The sequence below is a fragment of the Zophobas morio genome, unplaced genomic scaffold (genome assembly GCF_036711695.1).
Source record: "Zophobas morio isolate AGI-343-1 ecotype UQ-CSIRO unplaced genomic scaffold, CSIRO_AGI_Zmor_V1 ptg000010l, whole genome shotgun sequence".
Taxonomy (NCBI): domain Eukaryota; kingdom Metazoa; phylum Arthropoda; class Insecta; order Coleoptera; family Tenebrionidae; genus Zophobas; species Zophobas morio.
Window position 1 is genome coordinate 6,105,094 of NW_026972115.1, and position 19,710 is coordinate 6,124,803.

Sequence of the window (19,710 nt, forward strand, 5' to 3'; positions counted from 1 at the left end):
CAAAATTGTACATAGTAAATGGGTCTTAAATTGTATAAAATAACATAGTCCTACACATGTAGTTTACGACTACGAATTCAGTTTTTACCCGAAACGTCCAGATTTTTGGAAAAAAAATCAAAATTATAAAACAACATTTTGCAATTTAATTTTGAATCTGCTAACCCGAATGTTTTGAAATGTTGCAGATGTTTTAAGGCTATAAAGAGCACCATAAATCTTTAGTCAAAATATATTTGGTTATCCCCTCCAAAAACTTGATGACGTCAGCTCAAAAGTTTGCCGAATAAATCCTATCTAAAATGTACAAAATATGATGCGTCTGTACTTGTGATATATCACTCCATTCATATTTTTTGATTTGCATATACAGGGTGACTCAAAAAAATTAATGAATGCGCAAAATTTATTTTACTGATTTACTCAGGAACTACAAAACCGAATGCTTTGAAATCTTGAAGATGTTTTAAAATTATCATAAGCATGGTAAATTTTTGATCCAAATGTATTTAGTCGTCTCTCCTAAAAAATTTATGACGCCACCACAAAATTTTGCTGAATAAATCCTATCTAAAATGTACAAAATATGGTTAGTCTCTTCTTGTGATTTATCATTCCATTCAAATTTTTTCGATTTGCATATACAGGGTGACTGAAAAAAATTAATGAATGCGTCAATTTATTTTATTGATTTAATCAGGAATTACAGAACCGAATGCTTTTAAATCTTGGAGATGTTTTAAAGTTATCATAAGCATGGTAAACTTTTTATCAAAATGTCTTTGCTCTTCCCCCCTAAAAAATTGATGACGTCACTCCAAAATTTTGCTGAATAAATCCCATCTAAAATGTACAAAATATGATGAGTCTGTACTTGTGATTTATCATTCCAATCATATTTTTTGGATTTGCATATACAGGGTGACTCAAAAAAATTAATGAATGCATTAATTTATTTTATTGGTTTAATCAGGATTTACAGAACCGAATGCTTTGAAATCTTGGAGATATTTTAAAGTTATTATAAGCATGGTAAACTTTTGTTCAAAATGTATTTGTTCATCCCTCCTAAAATATTGATGACGTCACCCTTAAATTTTGCTGAATAAATCCTATCTAAAATGCAAAAAATATGATGAGTTTGTACTTGTGATTTATCATTCCATTCATATTTTTTAGATTTTCTTAAGAGGTGGCTCAAAAAAATTAATGAAGTCAATTTATTTTATTGATTAAATTAAAGGCAACACTTATATATTATTAGTATTATATTGGACCAACCCAATTTGGTAGACACAAAATTTTTTAAAGTAAAAATTCGGTTGAAACATAAGGGTAGCACGCTTATTTACATCGACTTTAACATTACAGACATGCATTTGTTTTGTGCGCTGACTAGGTTCCGCGAATGTGGAATAGACATGTTTATAATCAACCAATTGTGAATTCCACCGTCAAAAATTAAAATAAAACCCAATGTTTTATATAATAAGCGGAAGTCGAAGCAATACAAATTTCTAGACGACCATCGGTTTTGTTTACAGTTTCTCTGTTTGACTCTCACGTATGCTGTTACGCTTGTCATCTTAAATTAAGAATGCTTATACATAAACGATTTTCAGTTGCCGTATACGTGAGTAAATTGTTTCGTTATTTTATTGATTATAACAAATCAATATTCAAAACGACCCAATTCATTTTCCCGAAAATTTGGGAATACAATAATTTTATTGTTAGTATAATTGGATTCATGTATCTTTTGACACACGTGACCGAAGTATCATACAAGCTCAGACAGCACCTACCATAAGAATCTTTGTTTTAAGGATTACAAAAACGAAAAGCCAGACAAATAGTATGTCTACCGAAATTAGGCCAAATTACGCTCTACGTCAGTTATTCTCTTCCACAAAGTTCCTTGAATTAGAAAAAGATAAAATACGCAATAAATGCGTCCACATAGTGCGACAGGCACTGATGTAGTCAATCTAGTGACTGTTAATAATTCATCGATTTTTCAACAAACGTCACTGTCATTTTTGGTTTTACTCAGAGTGGTTAATCGCAGTTTTTCGTTGTTCTATTTAAGTTTTCTATTCAGTTCTTCGTAAAGTTCGTTGGTTGTTAGGATTCTTGTTTCATTGTCCTATTTTTTATGTTTTGTTATCTTATTTCTTATTCGTGTTTGGTCTACAACATGGCGGGCAAACGTTTGAGTTCCCGTGCCCAGGACATCGTGTCCAACTTTATAGAGTATTTTGCTCTTGAGAAGGAAAATGGTGGTCCTTTAATCTCATTAAATGGTACAGAACAAGTAAGTAAGTAAAAACCACTTGAAGGTTCATGGTTAATAATTTCGCTCAAATTTTTAGCGAGTTGCAGATGCTCTAGGCGTTACTCGCCGAACCGTTTCGAAGATTAAAACTCGAAAAGAAAGATTCTGCGTTCTTCCCAGTCCGACAAAATCACGACCCAATCGGAAAGCACCGAAACCAAAAGACCTGCCTGAGCCTACACATTTGTGTCATGTTGACGTTATGAACATTGCTATCTTTTTGACTAATTACTACAAAGTAACAGTTATTAGTTCGGACGTTAGCTTTTGGTCACGTGTGTAAAAAGATACATTAATCCAACTATATTACACTACATCTATCCCAACTGATATACGTGTCCTTGCAAAAATGTTGATGACGTCATCGCATTTTTTTTTAAATTCCCACTACAAAAATGTAATGAGAAAAAAAAACACAATAGGCATGCAGTCGTCAAGTTTCCGACAGCGAGGGAAGTACTGTCTAAACTCTTTAGACCAATTTTTTTAAAGAAAGATTGAGTTTCAAATTATTAGATTCGAAATTTTACAAATATAAATTTCAAATAGATTTGTTACTCATTAAACAAATAATTTAATTTTTTACTAACAATAACATTTTTATTTAATAATTTCTCGGAAATGATTGAACTTATTTTCTCTAAAATTTTAGTGAACAAAATTCATAATGCTGCATACCTGTGTTCTTATTTGTGGAAATGATATTTCCACATCAATAATTACAGATAATAATAGATACATTTTTAAGAGATAATTAAGATTAAGATTTCTTAATCAACTTCACGCGCGGAACAAGTAATACGGCAAGGACCAATAATTAGAAATCGCGTGGTGAAGTAGTTAACTAAGTATAACGAACAATGAATGTTAAGTTATTGATGTTTTGATTCGATTTTTTCTAAATATTTTTAAAATAAAGAGACTTATTTTTCTTTATTTTTATATAAAATCTACATTTGATAAAACTCATTGCAGTCATTCATTTTACCTAAAAATTGTAGAATCCAAATGTTGCACTGTTAATTTCCATTGTTAAATGGTGAATTGTGAACGAAATACGGAGTACCAAATTGAAATGTGTTTTACAGAAAGGAATTATTTTTACAAAGGATAATGAAATGATATTTTCTTTGCATTGGCGGAGTAATGGCGGCTCGTTGACTCGCTGCAGTCCTACTAAAATTGCAGCTTAATATGTAATTTTTTTATATAAAATATTCAAACTGATAAAGAACACTCGGGTAAAAATAGGTTGTTGTCTCAAACAATAAGATTCCAGTATTTTATTACATTACGTGGATATTGACTACAAGTAGCTATTGTCGGGAAAGCAGAGAAAATTAGCAGTGATACTGTTTAAAACTGTAAATGCAGTATATTTGGATTTGGAAATAAATTATTCGTTTCCATGTCTTATGTATCAGTGACAATTATGTTGACTGCAACCTAAATCTATTTGATTACCCCTAACTCCATAATAACTATCTAGGTAGTACTTAATATAGTTATACGCTTTTCAGTTGAAAATAAAAGAATTATTTGTACTGGTAGTTGTAAACAATTGTATAAATATTTCCGTTGGATTCCTTTGCGAACTCTTTGTCAATTATTATTTTTTTCACTAGCAGCCATGACGCATGCAAATGTCGACTCATTTAGAGGTAGCAAATTCAACTTTTGCGACCACCGGTTCAAAAAGAAAAATTGAGGTTATGTACGCAATGTTTGATGTAATTATTTCTTAAAAAATGAACAAATGTGTGCTACAAACATTACTTGAGTATACGCACGGTAGTTGGTAGACGATAGAAGATAAAATGATTAACTCAGCGACAAGTATAAACGGTTTTCTTTGTGTTGAAGATTTAGATCAAGTTTGATTAGAAATCAAAACAAAATCATGTTGCGTCAAAAAATTGAACGTTTATTTTTTCAGTTTGTTGTCTTATGGTTTCTACTAGTGAAAAAAATATTACGAGTATATTAACCACGGTTGCAAAGCCACTTCTAGACCTCGCGCTTCAAAGCCCTCGACGCTGCGCGTCTCGGGTTCTAATTTGCGCTCGGTCTCGAATGCTTGGCTCTGCAACCTTGGCTAATAATATACTAATATCTGGTTGACCGAGTTTCACTCGGCTCGTTTGGTAGTATTAGATCAGATTAGGACAGATAAATATGCGTATAGTATGCATTTTGAAGTACACGCGCTACTTAAAAATACACATTAAAAAAGAAATTCCATAAGCAGTCTTTGTTTTAAACACTGATAAGTGACATGTAGAGATTAAAGAACAGAAAACTGGAATTATTGTTTGACATCTCATTTGTTACCCAAATTTTCTCTCTGTCGTTTTTTTTTTTCCTAGTTCTCTCTCGACTCTAGAAAAAGGTCACAACCACATTCTTACTGCCAGAAGAGTTTCGCCTCTGGTGTGGTTAATATACTGAGTTACCGTGCTCTTTTGTGTTATTCCTAATTTCTCAATCTCAACCCTGCTCCCGAAGATGCCATTTACGAAAGTGTGCGAAACGTTGAGCCCAAAAACTCAAATAACACGGTCCCATCCCCGAAAACGATCACATGTTGACACTGACCGTGGAACCTCTGAAATGAATGCTTGACAAAATAATCTCAATTCAACACACTTTCGTGTGCCTTTTATCCGCTCACTGTTTAGTTTTTGGTAAATTTTCTCACCTCAGGAGGTGAATTTCAACGTCCTCTATACAGTGGAGTATGTTTCGGTACGTACAATTGAAGATAAAAAGGTACGTCAAACGTACTGTCAGACTGTCACCCAAACTTCTCATATAAAACAATCTCGTGTTCGTGTAGTGTCATCTGATGTTGCCTAGCAACAAATATAATTCACTGCCTGAAAATTGCTGAAAATGCATGAAGCTGTAATTTTCAGAAGTTAAAACTATGATCAATCGATTTCTTGACCCAAAAAACCCCTAACCTGTAAATTTCATCGAAATCGTTAGAGCCGTTTTCGAGAAACCCATTACATATATATATATATATATATATATATATATAGTTGTTATACCGCTTACACAGTCCCGACTCGCTATATCTAGTAAACGTTACCAGACCTTTTGAGACGTTACCAGACCCGGGTTCGGGTCTGATAACGTTTAACCATGTATATCACCTTCTTGGGCCCAGTACAATTAAAAATTGAAATAAAAATGTGGGTCTGGTAAAACTGTTGAACGTCAAATTTTATACAGAAATAGTTCATTCCCCTTTTCTGCAGAGGGCGTCGTGTCGCTTAGCTGTATATAATATCTGCCTGCATAAAATCGTCCAGATCGGACCAACGTTACCAGATCCGTAAATCTGCAACACTGCATTCTAGCAGATCAGTTCAGTATTTAAGAAAATCATGAGTACTTTTCTTATTCTACTTGTATCTGACTGCTTGCATTGAGTAAAAATATGTTATTTGAATTAATAAAGCATTTTTACAATGAATCGTTTGAGGAATGGCTAGTTTCATGTTTTCTCGATGTTACATAACTCTTATTAGACCTAGAATATGAAAAATTATGTCTTTCATTGTCATTTGTCCGCCGTTCCTGTTAGAGACAATTTCCAAAATTATATACTATACAGATTATTTTGAAATTCTAGATACAGTTTAGGATTATCGTGGAGACAGGGGTAAAATGCTAATTAACTAAATACATAATTCAGCCTTATGTTTAATAAAAATAATAAAGATAAGGTTTTTTAGTTTAAATATACCATATGTTCGAAAAAAAATAGCCCGGGCCCGTAGCTATCTTATTTTTTTGAATAGATCAAATTGAATAATTTTAAATGTATTGCGATCTTAATTGTAAAACTGATTTTTAACTTTCTTTTTTTTGCCTATGACATCCAACTTTTGTTTTTTAAATGACATCCTAGATATTTTTTTTAATTCTTGTAATTTTTTTTTCTGAATACATTGATGTACCATGTTTCGCATTTTGTTAAAAAGTTGTGGTAAAAATTAATTTAATTTTTTTAGCAAGGTAACTGTGACGGATAAGTGTACCAAAATTTTTGTTACATAGCAAGTTTAACACGGTTTATAACACTTATTAATGTATAGGAGTTTTAAATTTGAAAATTAAACTTCTATACGAAAACATTATTAACTCAAGACATTTTATTGCAAATATGATGTATTAAATTATTAATGTTTGAAAATATTAACGTATTATGTACACTATGATACATCAATAAATTTAGAAAAAAATCTCTACATGAATCCTAAAAAAATATTCAGAGTGTCTGGTGTCATTTAAAAAATATAAGTTGTATGTCGTAGATAAAAACAAATGAAAGTTAAAAATTATTTTTTTTAAATCAGATCGTTGTATTTATATTTAGTAGACGATATATGTAAATTTTTTGAAAAATATATAAAAATTATACAACATTTGACAATTAATTTCAGAAATTAGAAAATGACTCCTCAAAATTTTGCATAATTATGCCTTAGTGCTCATTCACAATGGGCATAAAGCATAAGGTGTCATAAGCATTAATGCATATGAATTTATGTTTAGTGCTCTATGGTTGTCTTCGTTCACAATGAGCATAAGTGCTCATTCACAATAGGCATAAAGCATAAGGATGTCCTAAGCATTATGCTCATTGTAAACGAATAGAAGCATAATAGAGCACTAAACATAAATTCTTATGCATTAATGCTTATGACATCCCTATGCTTTATGCCCATTGTGAATGAGCATTTACAGTTATAATGAACGTGGTCAGGTCAGGTCACCAAAGCGTTTAACTGAATGTAATTTGAAAAGTGCAAAATTGTATACTTCTGTAAGTGTAGTTTTTTTAATCCTCTCTTATTTTCAAATTCGCTATAATGATCTACGCATCCATATTTTACTTAATTTTTATTTGAAGATAGGAACTTGATTATATTCTAAATTAATTGATCCTCACTTAATATTAATTGACAGAGATCATTCTTTTAGCTACATCTAATTTGTACATCTATTGGTAGATTTTGACAACAATCTTTTTAAAGCAACATTTAGTTTTTTTTTAATTTTTTTTAATGAATATATTTGTCGGTAAATGTTTTATTTATTTCTGTTCGTTAGAATTTCGCATTTAGTTGATTTTTTACTTACTGAGCGTAAGTAAAGGAAGTATTGTAATCAAGTCCATCGGCCGACTTTCTACTTCTACGTTTTCTCGACCTTTCATTACCCCTACAGGACGAAGAAATAGGTCTCCCATTTCCGTCTGTCCGTCTGTCTACAGCCCCTGATTTTTATTAGGCAGATAATCTCCGAAAGTACGGGGCGATTGTTTTCAAATTTTTGTATTTACGAGTATATTAGGAATATCATGTAGATGGTAAAACGCTAACCAAAATTTGTCTAATCGTCCTCACCAATAATGTGATGACGTCACTTTAAAATTGCACATAGTAAATGGGTTTTAAATTGTATGAAAAAACATAGTCCTACATATGTAGTTTATGACTCCGTATTGAGTTTTACCCAAAAAGTGCAGATTTTTGGAAAAAAGCAAAATTATGAAACATCAAAATTTTGCGGTATAAATCCGCATTTTATTCATATTTTTTGAATTATCATAAACATGGTAAATCTTTGATCAAAATGTATTTGCTAATCCACCCTAAAAAACAATTGATGACATCAGCTCAAAATTTTGCTAAATAAATCCTATCTTAAATATGCAAAATATGATGACTTTATACTTGTGATTTATCACTGCATTAATATTTTTTAGATTTGGTTATACAGCTGTCTCAAAAAAATTAATGACTGAAAATTAGTATTTTCTTAAAATTCGAAAAATAACGCTTGGCAAAGAGGTATCAAATTCCCGCAAGGGTGTCCAAAATGCGAGGATAGCAGTTTTTTGTTTCATAGCAACCTATCCTTTAATAATTTTTGGAATTATTTTCGCAATAATTTATCGGTTTGGCTAACCAGACGTATTTCGGACATGAATTTTTGCATACAGTATTTATTTTTCATGTTTAATCAAGTGATGCAAATTAATTAAACTTAATTATTTCAAAATTAAATTAAGGCATGGAAAATTTACTTTTTCAAGATAATGATTATTCTCACCGGTTCATATTAATCCTCACCTATCAAAATACCTACATTTCAAATTTCATAACAATCCGTTCAAAAATACCTGAGTTGTGCCCGAAAGCGTTACGTAGGACACCCGGTATACTTAGACGGGAAACAGACAATCTAGAGAAAGATGAAAGTCTTAAAATGTGGCTCAGCAAGCATAAGGATTATTTTGCAGAATTCATATGGTTCAGACAAAATATGTACCTACACGAAAACTAAAATGACACATGGACTTCACATGCACTAATTTCATTGTAGCGTTTGCCACGCTAAGTATTATTAAGGGATCGAGATCCTTCGACAGTGATACTTTACTGGGCCTGTAAATTTGCAAACGTTTTATGAATTGAGTTTTGACACTAAGAGTACCAATAATTCATTAAATTATTTTTTTTCTATTTAACAATATAGACAGAGACAAGCTTAAAATTGCAGAAAATTATAGAGCATTTTGTTGTGCTTCTAAAGCTGCCAGCTAGGCTTAAAAACATTTTTTGGTGATTCTGTCTCGAAATCATTCATTAATTACGGCTATTAATAAACGACTTATAATTAATGGGTTAATACAGCAATCAGATATACCCCCGCGCATTTGATGTGAAACTTTTTATTTAAATGTTATAAATATCATGAAATTTGAAACTGATTTTTAGCAGTTTCGTGTATGAAATTGCAATCACCGGAAAAGTATTGCAACCAACTCGTTTGTTAATAGGCGGTTATTAATTGCCCTTATTAACAAGTATTGATTAAATAATTGCTATGGAGCATTGTAACTCTTTTGAAGAGGGTCTTCTTATTACTAGTTTCGCGTTCTTAAATTTTTCAATTAATAATTTGAAATATTAAAGTTACTCTTAAAAAATATGCAATTTTAGATCTCTAAATTAATTTTAAAGTTTCTAACACATATTGTACCATTTTGTGGTTAAAATTTCGAGTTTTTTAGGATTTTAATATTAAAAAATCTTAATTTGTGATTTATGTTATGTGTAAGAAAAGCTTAAATTTCATTTAAAAACTTTATGAAATAAATTAGAAAATTTTTGTGCTAACATTTTTTTTACAAATCTGTACGCCTAAGGTCAAATAAAAATTGCATTAATAAACCGCAAGTGAAAAATTATGTTATTTTATAATTTTTTTTTTAATTTTAGGTGGGAATAGGTATCCAAATTTTGGTTGAACTAACTCGATAGACATGTACAACTAGTAAAAAGAAAATGTTACTGATGTCTATCAAACTTGCATATCTGTTAATAAAAAAATCGCCTTGGCGTTAATTTTATTAATGGTTATCCGTTTGTCATGGCACTCATGGCGTCAAAAAGACAGGCAGATAAGATATATTTTTGGTTTTTCTTATTTTCTTTTGTGACACTTTTGCATATCCACTGGTTGTACATCCAACTTTCAAGATACACAAGAAATTTTACAGATCAATACAATGTGAAGCGATTTTCCATAAATTTAATGTGGCAACAATGTCGGGATTGATAACGTCGGTTTACTGTGTTATTTATACTGAAATGGGACTGAGAAAGCTGTTGGACATAGTGGGTCTGGTAACGTTGGATGAATATGGTGTTAACTTTTTTCAAGGAATAATTTTACCCCTCTACTTTTTTTTAAGTTTGTTATTGCAAAAACCATTAAATTTATTATATTATACTCGGAAAAACAACCGGGCTTGGTAACGTCTGTTTAATATGTTGGGTCTGGTAACGACGGTTGGATACGTATATATATATATAAATATATATATATACAAACTTTGCTCGTTTAATAGTATTAGATAGATTAGATATGATACTATGGTATGATCCCAAACTGTTCAGAAAAGAAAGGGAGGCTGTGGTGTGCACACGTAAACTTGTCCTATTTCTTTCCAATACATTAGCTCTATATATTAGCTCTCTGTCTATCATCTCCTACGTGCGCTTATCATAGACTCCTTTTACCTAAAAAGTATGCAGTATTTCCCGCGCAAACCAGCAGTCAGATCTCTAGATTGCCTGGCCTTGTGATTTGTCGCGTATTTTTAAATAACATACAGTTTTCTGAATTTACCAAGTACTACTAAACTAGAAAAATAAATAAACGGGTAAATTAGTTTCTCTTCTGCCTGAAGACGGTACTGTGTACCGAAAGACGTGGAGCAGTGACTACAAATATATTACTTAAACTCTGAAAGTTTTTTCATTATTATTAAAATTAATATGGAGTTTAAACACGTATCAGCCTCATCAATACAAACATTACATTCTCAAATTATAACTCCGAATTAAACATGCAATGTGAAAAGTTAATGCCGTGAACCCTACTAAGTATAAATTAAACGTCATTGTTTGCTAACTACATAATTAATTAATCTTATTATTTTAATAAGGTAAGGTATTAAACTAGACTTTTTACTTTTTTTTACTAATTAAAATACATATTATTATACGCAAAAAATGTATTTGCATGCTTTTGCATATTCTTCCTGCACTTATAATTTATGAACAGTATTTTGGACGATGCCCAATTAATTTATAAACAAAAACAATAGTATGTTGATGTAAAAAGAGTATCATTACATTACTTCAAATTCTTTTAACTTTCTTTATGTAGTATATCCTGTTTCCAAAATCTCAAGAAATTAGGGTTATGGTAGTTCAATTCAATCTGGATGCTTAGGGTAAAAATTCAATAAGTTTATTGTTGTTTACAACAAATGAAAAAGTATGTTATTTTTTAAAATTGATATAACATTTATTGCTGTAAAAGTTGGAGATGACGTTATATGATGGGGAGGATGATTACAAATGTTGGTCAGCGTTTTATCAACCGGAAACGAGAGACTTATGTTTTCGTATTATAGGAGTCATGAATCGTTGAGAAGCCATAAAAGTAGCCAGTCGCCCGATGAACTTGATTACAATACTTCCTTAGCTTACGTTCGAGACATAAAAAAAATAAACAATAACATTTGGATTTAATAGCTTTTGATATCTGATATACCTAAACAGTGAGTGAATTTTATGCGGTATTATTACGATTACATATAACCATCCACTTAAATTAATTGGTAAAAAAATTTACCCATAAATAAGTTATTGTAAAGTTATTTTTATTTACACGCGTATAATTGCACAACAATAATTGTTAGACAAATAGAATGATAAAGAAAGGCAATGTCATATTAAAAAACAAATTACTCGTTTCGATGTAAAGTACCTTATATAAGTTAACAACATACATCTATTTAGTTATAGGTAAAATTCTAATACGGAATTTATTCTTGAAGTAAATCGTAAATTGTAAATAGCTATAAATTCGGAAATAATTCTTTTTAAAAGATACAAGTCAAAAATGTATTAGGCATGATTGTCAAGAAACATTCCAATTCTGTTTCAAATTTGCAAGCATTTTATGTCAAAAGTTGATTTTTGTAAACGTTCCAGTAATAAATTTCGAAGCAAAATCCACTTAAACAGATTTTGCTTCGAAATTTTAATTTTCATATTACTTTTACATTTTAATTTAAAAAATTAAAAATGTATATATTATTTGTGATTATTGATGTAGAAATATCGTTTCTACAAATAAGAATACTACAAAAATTTGTGAACTCTTTTACTGGTATGCAGCGTTATAAATCTTGTTCACTAAAACTAGAGAAAATAAGTTCAATCATTCCCGAGAAAAAATTAAACAAAAATGTTACTGTTTAGTAAAAAATTAAATTATTGGTTTATCGAACAACAAATCTATTTGAAATTTAAATTTGTAAAATTTCGAATCTAATAATTTGAAACTCAATCTTTCTTAAAAAAAAAATTGAAAACATTTGTAACATCTATAACAACAGAAAAAGAGTTGCACAAATTACAGTTGCTTTTTTTAAATTTCAGATTCAGCAAAATTGTTAAGTTTCTTTTTTATTTATTTCACATTATTCTTATTGTTCTGCGCGTGAAGTTGAATACGATTTCTTTCCCAACCCCAAACCTAACGCTGAAAAGCAAAACAGCAAGGAAGTACGTACGGATAACGGTACTGTATCGATTTCTGCTTGGACATGGGGCAAATCAGTAGAGATGGGAACTATCGTTACTTTGGTGTACTCGTACGTATTCGTTACTTTTTAAAAAAGTAATCGTTATTTATAATCGTTACTTCGGGTATTGATTACTCAATGAAACTCGCTGTGGTTTGGTTTTATTGCGGTATGAAAATATCTAATAATTTCTGGACTAATACAAAAAATATATTTAAATCGTAAAAAATACAAAAATAAATGAAATAATATTACATAGAATAAAAAAAAAAAACAAAAACAAAAAACGTACTTTATAAATCTATTATTATTTAGTAACTTTGGTTACTTCATTAAATTTTTGTTAGAGAGTAATCAAGAGTTAGGCCCGAAGGCCCCAACTAACAAAAGGCCGCATTATTTTTAACTTATTCCTTTTTCTATATTCAACATTCAACTCAACTTGAAAGCGAAGTGTTAGTAAATAAAAGTAAGGGTATTTGATTTATAGGTTTAGGAGGTCGGTAGTTCTCGGTATTTCGGCAATCGGTTCTTGATTCCTTAGTATTTGAATCATTCAGAATGCATACTCGAAATCACGAAATGATCACTAATCATTGACGAATAGTAACGACTACTTTTCAACTTCGATTTTTCGCTTCGCCCAAGTGCGACATGCGGCAAATCTGCACCAAACAGTAGAGGCGAAACTCCCTCGGACGCGGTCTGGATATGCGGCAAACCAGTTCTCAGGTGACGACTTACGTCGACGTAGTTTGCATTGATGTAGTCTCCTTCGCTGTTTCCTTGCAAAATTACTCTAGTGTCGTCATCTAGAAACGAAAAAATGGTTAGATTAGTAAATGTTTTAAACTATGCTTACATGGCAAGACATTGTTGTAGCGGTTTTTGTTAGCGTTTTCGTGTAACTGGCCTTGTTGACAATTTGTAACCCTTGCTACAGCCTGAAAAGGGTTGTTTTTAAGAACGCAACGAATGGTTTTAAGCTGACCTCGAATTGTTGTGTTATTATGTTGTCATCTGGGTCATCGTCGAGCGCAGTTGAGAAGAAATTCTCAAAATGGTTGAACTTGACAGGTTCGAAAGAAGGATCGCTTTCGTTGTTCTTGGCCATTTGTGCTTGACTTTTTCTCCTGTAACGACATAAATTGGTAACAATTATTTTCTGGGCGTTGAGTAAATTAACCTGTGAAACAAGAATCCTAGAAGGAAGACAACGACAAGGATTAGCACAACTATAAGAAAAATAATAATATTATTATTTGTTTGGGATATAATGTCGAGTTTAAATTCATATGCTGTGAATTCGATAGGAGTTTCTTCACCGTCTATTTTTATAAAATAATATTGATTTGCTACGTCTTGAAACTCTGAATGGATGTCACATGATGCGTTATTTTCCATGCATGGAATTTTATCTTTCGAAAAAGAAATTAATCCTTTCGCTTCGTCTTCCTCTTGGGTTCCATTATGTTGTTTTATTATAATGTTGTATTTCGTATTTTCTAGAGTTTTTGATTTTTGTGTTACTAAATAACATTTTTCTGTACACCATAATATAAACGCTTGATTCGACAATTTAGAAATGGGTTTAGAGACTACGAAATAAATCGATGCTTTTTCACCATCATGAGCGTTTTGTGCCCAAGCAGTGAAGTTATATTTATGTCCATACTTGATTTTAATCTGAAACAATCACGTTATTGACTGCTGTAGAAGAAATGTAGAGTATTATACAGTTTTGTTATAGTTTATCTCATTGGAAACTTGGATCGTACTATTTTCTGTCCTACTGTTGTCGTGTAGTATTGTATAAAATTTTTCAATTTTTCCATATGTGTAAAGTGGGTACTCCCATCTAAGTATCACTTCGTCCATTGATTGTGGACTTAATTCGATCCGCAAATTTTGAGGTGCTTGAGTTACTAAAAAATCAAATTAATTTATTACGTTTACACAAATAAAAGACGAACCATTTTCGACATTTATAGTAAAATTGGACTCACTCCATTCAGCAACTTCGTAGTTTTTTGCTCGAACCTAAGACAGTTTTGTTTATTTGGCACAGCTTCAACTTATGTCAGCTTATTTGTTTTAAAACTGACTTTTTTTCTTTAATGAAACTTATAAAGTTCTTACAAACTCACCGTCACTTTGTAAACGCTAACTTTTTTTACCCTCGGTATATCTGCACACTGAAATTCGGGCCACATTTCGCAAGAAAACGTACAATTCGTTGTAGTAAGAATTGAGGTGTTATCGCTGAGAGTAAAATTGTACGCTTCTATTTTTCCTGTTGCTGGAAAGGGTTCCTTCCATCTTATAGACAAAGTGTCTTCGTCATTAGAATATAATTGTAAAGTATTTACTGGTGGTGGTGCTGCAATGAACAAAAATAATGAATTCGTTAATTTTAAAGAGATAAATGCTCATCCACCTGACGGCATTGACTTCGTTAAATAAGTTTTTATTTTGTCATGCTGATCAATCCTTTTCGCAGTTACGGTGATGTTGTATTCCGTAAAAGGTGATAAACCTTTTACATCTCTAGTAATGTTAGGTAAGTAGTTTAGTAAATGACACGGATCAACTTTAGTAGGTCTATTTGCACACCACTCGCTTATGCATATAAGTTCAATTGAATATTTCAACGGTCCAGTAAAATTGTCGCATTTGTTAAATTGAAGGACGATTTGATTTTTCAAGAAGGTAACATTTCTTGGTAATTCTGCGGGAAATATTTCCTTCGTTGAAGTTTGAGGTATCACAGTTGTTTGCTCTATGAATTCATCGCTTCCATGTTTTGTAAAGAACAACTTGATGCTGCATATTTTAAAGTGTTTTATAGTCAGTGCAATAGTTGTTGTAGATGTGGTGTTATATTCTTCCTCTGCTTTGTCAGCGCAGAATGATTTTTTACACTAAAAATGTTAACAAATGCAAACGCATAATCTTATTAAAATGTATACTTAATTAAATACAAAAAAGAAAAGAGTTAAATCATACATGATGGCACTCAAAGAGAGGACAGATAGAAGATAAACAACGTTAATTTATAACTTTAGCGAAATAAGAAAAATAAAGAAAAATCGCTTGCAAAAGAAAAACAAAAAGCACATTTAAATAATTACAAAAGGTAATACAAGTTACCCAGAAAAAGATAAATAAAAATTAGGGCGATGAATATAGATTACAACGAAACATAATATTCACTTTACAAACACTAGAACATTTATTAATACAGAGATACGCAATTTTGAATGTAAAGAAATATAGACATAGTAAAAAAGCAAAGAATTTTTTAATGGAAATGTGCCAAAAGATATGCAAAAGTTCTAAAACATGCAGGGGTTAGACGGAGAGGAAACTTGCCAAGCATAGAAACATGTGCTGGAACTAGGAAACTATTTTAATAGAAAATGGTAAAAAATTCAAAAATCAAATAAAAATGAAAAAAAATTTAAAGTTTTCAAAAAAGCAAAAGCAATGTTCATTGGGCACACTGTATAACGACGTTAATAACGCGTATTTCTCCCACGAACCAATAAGACTGCTGCCATTATCTAGGGTCTCCCATGAAATAAATTGTTTATTTATTCTTATTGGATATTCTTTCATTCCTTTAAAAGCATATTCTGAAGCTCATCTAAAGTGTGGGGTGCAGGTACACACAATTAATATGCTGGTCAAGCAACAACATCAAAAATAAGCGTAGTAAAATTGTCAAAGCACTGTACTATTAGCTGCTCTTTTTTTCATGCCGGTCGGTGTAGATATCAACGAAACAGAATGTTTACTTTACAAACACTGGTACATTGATCAATACAGAGATACGCAATTTTGAATGTAAAGAAAGATAGGGATAGTAAAAAAGCAAAGAATTTTTTAAAGGAAGTGTGCTAAATAATGTGCAGAATTTCTGAAACGTTGTAGGGGTTTGACAGAGAGGAAACAGAATTCAATATAATATTGTCGATGTTTATACCCTGTGTGCTATCTTGTACGTATTATTTTCATGTAGATCACGTTTAGTCCAGTTTAGTACAATCGTATCATTGTCTTTCACATGTGCAGTCAAAGATTCTAAAATTGTTTTTTTAAGTTTTAACTATAGGGTGTGTTTAAAGGTATGTAAAAAAAGTTAAATTCGCCCATCTTGGAAAGTCATACAAGACTTTGTTGATTGTATCAATCTCACAAAAATTACTCCTATACCATACTTTTCTTCCGCCATTGACAAATATTAACAAAGTGCAAGGTGTACATTATTAATGCATTTCAAGCAACTAGCCTAAAGTATTAGTCAACAGTGACAAGTAAAAAGTCAAAATTTGTTTCTCGCCTGTCAAGTTTTTTAGAAACGACATTATCATTTTTTCGGCATGGAAAGTTCCACGGTCTGGTAAATTCCGACTGGAGAAAGCTTCACCATCGAGACGTCGAGTTTCGAGACCATTTCCAAATGTTCTGCCGTGCATTAAAGACCACGTTGATCATTTCGGCATTTGCGTAACTTTGCATTTTTCAAGAAAACCTATTTGAAAGTTTTTCTTTCTGTTGCCGAACTACGATTATTGTTCTTCATCTGAAAGTAAAATTAGCCCGGCGCAAATGTTGCTTAACAAACAACGAATTGCCGTAAACCAGTAGCGCATGCTAAATTTTGATCGATTGTTTAGTTTGTCTCAAAAACGGAAAATTAATTTGATTTTGAGTTTGTGACATGTGTTTCATGTCCAATTTTCCGTTTTTTTACATACCTTTCAAAAATATCTGTATCATATTATTATATTATAGTTACATACTTACTTTTGTATACGGTTAACTGCGGGATGGTATCTTGTTGAAATGATGAATTATGGCTAACCAATAGTATTCTAAACTGATAAGAATCATCCCGCGAAATATTTGTTGAGAACGATTCATTATTTTTTGTCATGAGGAATTGCTGGTCTGTGTAATTTTCAAACCCATCGTTGTTGTCAAGCTAGCAACATTACATAAAAACAAGCAACAACTTACAGTAGGTGTAATATACCTTTTTCCACTGAATATAATAATGTTCTGGCGTTTCTTCGTCTCGTCCATATTCAATATTTGTTAAAATTCTTATCGACTCGTCGTCACTGGGTTCTAAAATAGGTGGCCTTTTCACGACGGGAAATTTATACACACATTGTTCCCCGAAGTACTGTGCCTTACATTTTTGACATCCGGTTTTCTTATCACATTTTTCGCAGTTAGTACAATTTTTCAAACAATCTAATCCCCAAGAATCTCCTTCACATTCTAAAATAAGAAATAGTTATTTTAACTGTTTTCAGTTGTTTACGTAACACCTTCGGTACACTTTTCTCCCTTGAAACCCCAGGCACAGTAACATTTATTTTTTGACAAGCATATTCGATGATCCTCACAATTGGGATATTTCGGTCCCAAAACTTCATCGCATTTAATGTTACATTTTTCTCCTAAAGAGGCTTTGGTGCAAAGTTTATTTGAAGAGTTCGTTTGTTTTAGTTCCGCACACTTCTGGGTAGTCCAAGATGTACTCAAGTTGGTCCGATAAATAACTGAAAATCATTTTGTAGCTAAGGTTTATACTTACGTATTTCGAGATGAAAGTATTCCATCCGGTGTTTTAGTTTAATTTAGCAAAAATATCTACCTGTTTCGGAACTACAACCGTGTATATCATCAATTGTCCAATAACCCTTGGTACCTTTGTCGTCTCGTCCTCTGTATATCGAAAGCGTTTGATTAATCGCTTTAGGATCAGCCCTTATTTCGTATTTTTTCCACTGTTTTAATTTGTTCTTCTCATTAAATCCAGCTATTTTTGTAATGCTGTTTGCTGGTTGTACCGAAATATTCAGGTAACATCCTTCATCAACAGAAACATAAAAAGAGACGCAGCTCATAGATGTTATGTTAATGTATGACGGTTTTGTGCTAGTTGTTGTAGAGTATCGAAATTGATCTGTAAAATAGAGACATACTATTATTACTATTGGTTGCTATCTTAGGATCAAGTTCTTACATTTATGTACTTTAATATTTAAATTGTCTGGAGAAAATGTTACCCAATCTGGTTCAAAGTCCAATTTTGTTACATTAATAACATTGTTGTTTTCAATGTTGACTAGACTCCCATGTGTCATATTTTTTTTTATTTCGTAGTGCTGCCACTGACAAGCGGTGTAGGGGCCATTCAACTTTAACACCGGAAAATTAATGAACTTAAGAAATGCGTTTTTGTCACATACTCACATGTCGGATTGGTATGTTTGTAGAGTGTTGGTAACTTATGTCATGTAAAAGAATTTTTGAATGTTGTTTTAAACATAATGAGAATCGGTTTTCAAGTCTGACACCTGTAGTGTCTGGCCTAAAATCTGAGAAACGGTAAAGAAATCTCCTTTCGTTGTGTGCTTTAATTACTTGTCCAACGTGGGTCAAGTATTGGCCAAAAGTCAACACTCGACCGTCTCCATTGCCAATCATCGTCATATATATTGGTTATTTCAGGAATTATCCGTTCAAGTTTTTCAAGGTCATCGGCATTTGTTACGTATATAGTGGAGTTAACAGAATCGTCTGTTAAAACACACGTGATACTATTATCTTTAATTAATGTTATCACTTCGGCTGAAATTAACACACTCGCGAAAACATAATTGTACAAAAGTAACTTCATTTTCTTCCATTCACTATGATCTGAGTAGAATGAAAAATTTTCGATGATCAACTAAAGAAAAATCTATCAGTAGAAAAAGCACAGTAACAGTAACAAGTATCACATATATTCCACAGTAAAAATTTACTCGTTGTTATCTCATGCGATTTCTGGGTAAGTGTGGCGTTTATCTACGCGATAAAAGATATAAAAATTAATCATAACATTAAAACATTAAAACTCGAGGTAATGATAGCACAATAATTTATTTTTTCCACTAGTAGCATTACAATGGCTAATTGTCGACTTGTCTAGAGGTCTGTAATTTGGAAAATTGTGAACCTTGGTCAATAATGTAAACGTGAAGTTGGCCACCTAATGTGACAACTGTCCACAACTGTCAGAAAAACTGAGACATAACCTGAAAACGATCATTTTGGAAAATTTGCTTTTAAATTATGCCCTGGAATGATTTCCAAACCCTGAATTGATTATAAATTGAGGATAAATTGG

General features: G+C 31.6%; 1 protein-coding gene across 2 annotated transcripts; it reads right to left on the reverse strand.

Annotated features, from left to right (window-relative positions):
- Positions 1–12,709: 12,709 nt before the first annotated feature.
- On the reverse strand, positions 12,710–19,379 carry LOC135126283 (uncharacterized). Of its 2 annotated transcripts, XM_064052220.1 has the most exons (17): positions 19,322–19,379; positions 18,963–19,269; positions 18,792–18,916; positions 18,562–18,736; positions 18,190–18,501; positions 17,861–18,094; positions 17,560–17,810; positions 17,331–17,508; positions 16,507–16,604; positions 14,959–15,442; positions 14,669–14,901; positions 14,495–14,561; positions 14,259–14,446; positions 13,708–14,207; positions 13,513–13,654; positions 13,384–13,465; positions 12,710–13,333 (listed from the first exon to the last, which is right to left on the reverse strand). In XM_064052220.1, exons 2-17 carry the CDS (start codon positions 19,216–19,218, stop codon positions 13,074–13,076), a joined length of 3,585 nt encoding a protein of 1,194 aa, XP_063908290.1. In that variant the 5' UTR covers positions 19,219–19,269; positions 19,322–19,379; the 3' UTR covers positions 12,710–13,073. The 2 variants fall into 2 exon arrangements, with proteins under 2 accessions (XP_063908290.1, XP_063908289.1); XM_064052219.1 differs by having other exon boundaries at positions 18,963–19,330.
- Positions 19,380–19,710: the final 331 nt, after the last annotated feature.

Bases quoted from the DNA above. Each gene is read 5' to 3' on its own strand.
- LOC135126283 (XM_064052220.1), bottom strand. From the start codon at position 19,218: ATGAAGTTACTTTTGTACAATTATGTTTTCGCGAGTGTGTTAATTTCA. The intron at 17,509-17,559 runs GTATATTACACC...TAATGTTGCTAG, and splicing joins ATTATATTCAGTGGAAAAAG to CTTGACAACAACGATGGGTT. The intron at 14,902-14,958 runs GTGGATGAGCAT...TGTTCATTGCAG, and splicing joins AACGAAGTCAATGCCGTCAG to CACCACCACCAGTAAATACT.